Raw genomic sequence first — 6,154 nt, forward strand, 5'->3', positions numbered from 1 at the left:
CAACTCACTATTTCATGTCCATTTATTTGGATAGTAGCCAGCTGATCACTGGATTTATATTGCAATAATAACGGTTTAATTGTACTTTATTTCTTTAATTAAAAACTTTTTTTATCATTTGAATTTGACCCAGTTAACAAATGAAAGTCAAGATTACAAATTGTTGTAAAATAACATTGTTTAAAATGATCATGTTTTCCAACAGAATGTTCTGTATGAATGCAGGGACACTGAAGACACGACACAGAGTTTTATATTTAACAATATATATTTTCCGATTTCAATGTACATTCCGTTTTGACATAAGCTTTTATTCACAAACAAAAGTAGGCATCTAAATAAATACTATATAAAATAGAACTTCAAAATAAATATATCTATAAAGGGACATTTTCATGTGTGTGAGAGATTTTTTTTTGCTTTTTGCTTTTTTAAACAAAACAAAAGCACATTGCTCTTTACTTTAATCCTCAACATTAACAATGAAACCAAAAAAAAAATGCAGAGAGTACAAGCACAGTTTGGAAGGCAGCTTAAAGTGGGTTAAAAGAATAGGTTTCTAGTGGCCAAGAAACTGTACCACAAAAAGGCATAGCATACTGATGGAAATATCTCAGCAATAGGTTGATAGAAGGAAGATCGTTCAATTACGCGTAGGCCAGATTATTATGTGAACAACCATAAAGTTTCTCTGTAGTCAAGAGAAATGTGAAAGATGAGTTGGGGCAAAAACCGAATAGGATGGAATGTAATGTTACTTGAGAGGGATCCCCTTTCCTCCCAGTTCACGCACAGCAGCTGTATATGTCAATCAAGCACTGAAGATGTTGCACCATTTTAGGAGGAAGGAGCAAAAACAAAATGCTTGGCCACATTCGGGTAAAAAAATAAATTTTAAAAAAACGTGACTTTGAGCGTGATGAAATGTCGTTCCATCGGTGAATGCAATTAAATCTACAGTTTCAGGGGCACCGAGGAACCGTGAATTAGCCTTGCCTCTCTCGTGCTAATGAGGCATGGCTAGCATTAACAGAGGTATTTTTATTGCCTGGCACACTTTTCTAAATCAAGTGCTTGTAATCGAAATACCTAAAACACCCTACCTTATATGCCACATCCACATAATCTTAACCCCCACCCGCCCCCAGCCCTCCCAAAAATATAATAATTCATTTATATACTTTTGTACTGAATTGTAATTAAATTGTACCATGCAATTTCTCAGGACATTTGAAACATATTTTAAGATAGCTAGTTTCTTGAGACTATTTACAAGAACGTGTAACCTGCATAGGTCAAAATCTAAGATATCTATGGTACATTTGCAACTCTTCTCTATGCAAGCTTCTCCATTCAGAACTACTCTGGCACTTATCCACGGGTTAGATTGCAAACTTAAACTTAAACACTAGCCTTATACATTCAAGACTAAGAACAGTAGTGTATTTCTGCCTTTCTGATTTGTGCGACAAGTACAAACGTTGGAGTATGTGGGACTAAATGAGCGAGGTCTCAGTTCTGTATAAATGCGTGAACCGTGGGTTTGTGTTGAGCAGGCAGAAAACATTCCCAAGTGCTCCGAGACTCTAGGAATCCTGGGAAGTAGAGCACCGTACCTTTAAGAGCTTACTGTCGCACTACTTGGCTAGAGTACAACAATGCATGCTCACTTGAAAACAAACAATTAGAACTATAAAATGGTCAACGCAAACTCCATGGTGCACTCCTTTGGCAAAATCTCTATACTCTACATATAACAAAAATATATGTGGAGAAAGCAGTTCGATACAAGGGCACATTGATAGAGCGTTGTGTTTGGTGGTGGTATGGTGCGTAGTAAACTAGAGGAACTTTTCCAACTACAGTGAAACACTTTGTACATGCTACTGTACATAATACTGTTCTTTTGCCTTATTATAATGGTGATACAATTGGCATGTTTAGTTTATTAGCGGCAGAGCAGTATAAGCTAACTTTATAGTTTCTCCTTTTCCCGTAACTACTGGCCCTATATTTCTCATAGCTTATGAACGCTTGGTGTCTGAATTGCTTTTTTTTTTTACCTTTTCCCCCCCCAAACAATTTCACTGCCTGTTTCCTTAACTCTAGTCACCAAACTAGTTCCAAGCTGAATTCACACGCTGTACGTAATTCAGATGAACTGATGATCCCTGAGGTCATTGTCTACAACAAATTGAACCGCTTACATTTGGAAGAATCATTATGGAAGTTCATGTATGCTATGGCATGTCATCAAAGGGACTACTTTTGAAAGCTATTTCACCTATTTGCCGTCAAAAACAAACAATATGCCCCCACAGAAGATAGAAACATCCTGCCACGCGGTTACGGGTGGTCACCAATGTCTTTCGCAATAGTACACATTGCATTTAGGGACATCAAGGGAACTTAGAATCCTTCAATGAAGCGAAATTACCTCCTATGTTTGCATTTCAAACAACAGAAGAAATAAAGCTCTATAACAAGCTTGTAAATGCACTGTGCACAGAGATGAAGTCTGGTTATTTTGATTGTGACATGTTATCAGCTTGGAATTCGCTGCAACCTTTCCACAGTGCCAGATCCGGAGAAGGATTGCCAAAGTATAGAGTGTTCTTGAATGGGTGATATTTACTTTGACTTTTCAAAGCCACCCAAAGAGAAAATAAACATCAGAGAAGAGATCGGAATCTTTCAAAAAAAGACATTTTGCTAAAATGCAGCATTCTGTGTTAGCAAGTTCTTTTACTAGGGGCTGAAATGGCAAATACTTTGATCCTGCAGCCATTGTGAGAACCCCAGGAAAAGAAAATCCAGGCCTCTCCTCTAGTAAAATAATGGTTTGTGTCCGTTGGTCAGTCAAACACTGCTACTGATTTACGCCAGAATACCTTGAGGTGAGGATAATGCGTGAACCTTAAGTACCATGATTTTGGGAAGTACACCATTACTGGAGAGGGTCCTGCAAACTTTGCTCACGAGTCTTTTTGTACTCTCCATTTCTGGCACACCATCACGAGGCCTGTTTTTCCAGCTGACAGGCCTTGACCTCCGCCACTTTGCAGGACTGGGTGCTTTTGCAGCGGCAGCCTGGGCGGCTTATGCCATCGTAGCACTTCTGCGAAAGCTTGGCACAACCAGTGGCGGGCAAATAACACATCAGGCAGGGCAGCACCAGTGAAATGGCTGCCATGAAGGACCATCGTGCGCAACAGTTCGAGTGCGAGCAGGAGCATGGCTTGTCAGCACAGGAGCCTTCCTCGTCCTCATCAGTACAGTGGTAGAAGACGCCCTTGACTAGACACATGCAAGTGACAGAGTCCACTAGGTTCTGCGCTGAGCACAAGCAGTCTTGGTTGCAAACCCAACAAGAGGGCAAGGCCCGAGGCAATGTGCACTCTGTACATCGGCATTTGCCACACTTCTCACACAATAGCACATGCTTCTCCTCTACTGGCAAGGCCGTCACTGCCTTAAGGTTCTGAGTCTTGGAGCTCATCCCCTTGGGTTGCTCTGCACCTAGAGTCCTGCCATGGCCATTGCCAGTAGTGTATGGATCCACAACAGGGGGGGGGGCTGCATGGTCCAGCAGCCGTTGGTCGGAGGAGGTGCTGCTGGAGCTGCTGATGGAGCTGGGCCGACCACTGAATGAAATCCACGGATGTGTGGTGGAATCTGGGACCTCGCAGCGGGACAGATGAGGATGGTGTGGGGCTCCCAGCAGGACTTCCTGCCCCCTCGTGCTTGCCTTGTGGCTTGGTGGCTGTTGTGAGATCACAGCAGGGGTGTCAATGTAGTCATTCTCCAAATGTAAAGATTTCATTTGGTCAATGGGGTAGATAGTTAATGGGTGCTGGAGCCGTCCATAGGGAACTCGGCTGTCCAGCAAAGGCTGCACAATGATGGAGGAGGAGACTCCAGGAATGTGGTGAGGAACCCTTGACTCCATCTGTAGGTTATGTTCCTCATATACCAGAGATCAGGTCAGCATTTAGCACTCCTGCAAAGATAACAGCACAGCTTAGTACTGAAAAGCACCCTTATAGATTCTATTCTACTCACACTTTTTTTTCTTGCCAATTACAAAGATTGGTTTGTGTGTTGGAAACACCTACATCTAAAATAAAGTTGTCCTTTGCAAACCAGAGCAAATTGGAGCTTGAAAATGACATGTGTAAAATAATTAGGGTTAAATGTAACTCGTAATTATAAGTAAAAAAGGAGTGTTTAAACCTTCACATAAACAATCAGATGTATTTGTATCAGTTTAAGCCCGCATTAGTGTTCTAAAGGGGGGGGGGGGGGGGTGTATTCAGAATAGACCAAAAACAAGTTAAGAAAACCACACATAGGCTAAATTAAGATTTACAGCTTTTTCTAAAACAATAGAGTTACAAATCACTACAAGTTGATGAATTCAAACCGGGATTCATTATGATTCATTTGACGTTATTAGCCTACTCAAGAGTTTAAGGGTTAAAATCCTCTCTTAAACGCAGCTGCACGTTTGAAACAGTTAATCCAGGGAAATATTTTTCTTGGACGGTCCTGTAAAATGTTACACAGCCTATTTGTCTCTATGTGTTTGCTACATCGCTAAAGATAACTGTATATGACGTGGAAAAAAATCAACCTGTTGCGGGATTTTTGCGTGAGCTATCTATTGAAGTGGCACAGGATACATTGCGAATTAAAGGCTTCTGTGCTTCTCTTAAGTAAGCTTGTACCCTACTGTCGTGTCTTCTATTAAAACGACAGTTTACTATGCTGGCGTGCCTCAATTACAGTTTCATACAAAGCAGTCTACATTCAAACGGAAGTTTTAATACAGACTTTTACATATTTAGTAGAATATAAAACGTCTGTGTCTGACTAATCTCCATTAAATGTTTCACTCATTAAAACACTGATTTCGAATGCGCGAGCTGCAGTGAAGCGTCACGCGATGATATTCGACAGAATTCAACGACCGAACGAGCTGCTCGCACGAGCAAATGGAACAGAATCTTGATACGCCACACGAAATCCTGTTGTTTCTCCGATCAAATGAAACTACGTGTAGCCTATACGGTTAAACTCGAACCTCACCTGTTTTACGCGTCCATTTCATTCTTAAATCGCATACGTTCCCGTTGTGGTTAGTTTCGTCCGTAGTTAAATATGTAGCTACAAGGCACATACACCTACAATTCGTTGCTAAAGAACGGCTGTATCGGCGCTTGTGATAAACCAGCAAAAACGACTCGATTCGAAAGAAGAATATGAAACTCCGTGTTTTAGCGTTGTCTTTGACATTTTTAGGCTATTATAGTATTAGCCTATATTATAAAAATGTAAAGTACATGGCATATATATATATATATATATATATATATATATATATATATATATATATATATATATATATATATATATATATAGCCTATATGTATGCTATGTATATTATAAAATATATTTTTTTAAAATAAACGAAAAACTCACTTGTATTAGGAAACAGATCATTTCCTTCTCAGATGAACAGATTATTGCGATATATTCCAACAATAGATAGATCCAAACGAAGCCACGAAGGGAAAAAAAATCCGCACGACTATCCGTGCGATGTGCACCGCAATAAGGACACAGTCTTCTTCTCCATACGATGTTGCAACTACATGAGGGAAATGGCTTTTTATGAATGGGAGGGTAAGAAATGTACTGCGCAGATGCTTTGACAGATTTTTTTGTGAATGGGAGGGCATTACGACTCGGGGGTTACACTTTTATGAATGGGAGAGCTCCGGATTTTACAGCGCATGCGCCATTTCAAGATTTCATGAATGGAAGAATGAGGGGCTTTTCGTCACAAGGGCAATGCCAAAGCGGATTACATGAAGAAGGCGGTCACAACTGCTTTAATTCATGTTTTCTATAAATTGCCTTATGAGTGTCTTCTTAAGATCCTGACCTGCTATGGTATGGAATGGAAGTATTCTTCTCTTTCAACGAAATTTAAGGCAACATATGTAGGGTACTGGACAATTTAAAATGCGGTGTTCATCTCTTATTGTTTGATATGACGCACTGGGAATGTGAAATTGTTGAATAGTTAGATAACGTTTTAGTCCAAAACACTTCCGAGTTTCGTCACCACGGGTTAATTTGTAAGCTTCGA

The 6,154-nt window shown here is 40.2% G+C and overlaps 1 protein-coding gene across 1 annotated transcript; it reads right to left on the reverse strand.

The window, feature by feature from the left end:
* Nucleotides 1-249: 249 nt before the first annotated feature.
* On the reverse strand, nt 250-5,737 carry spry4 (sprouty homolog 4 (Drosophila)). The gene is made up of 2 exons (XM_077197277.1): nt 5,482-5,737; nt 250-4,000 (listed from the first exon to the last, which is right to left on the reverse strand). The coding sequence occupies exon 2, from the start codon at nt 3,947-3,949 to the stop codon at nt 3,014-3,016; it is 936 nt and encodes a 311-aa protein (XP_077053392.1). The 5' UTR covers nt 3,950-4,000; nt 5,482-5,737; the 3' UTR covers nt 250-3,013.
* Nucleotides 5,738-6,154: the final 417 nt, after the last annotated feature.

Source organism: Siphateles boraxobius, unplaced genomic scaffold (genome assembly GCF_051911475.1).
Source record: "Siphateles boraxobius isolate OS27281-9 unplaced genomic scaffold, OSU_SipBor_1 11, whole genome shotgun sequence".
NCBI classification, from domain to species: Eukaryota; Metazoa; Chordata; class Actinopteri; order Cypriniformes; family Leuciscidae; genus Siphateles; species Siphateles boraxobius.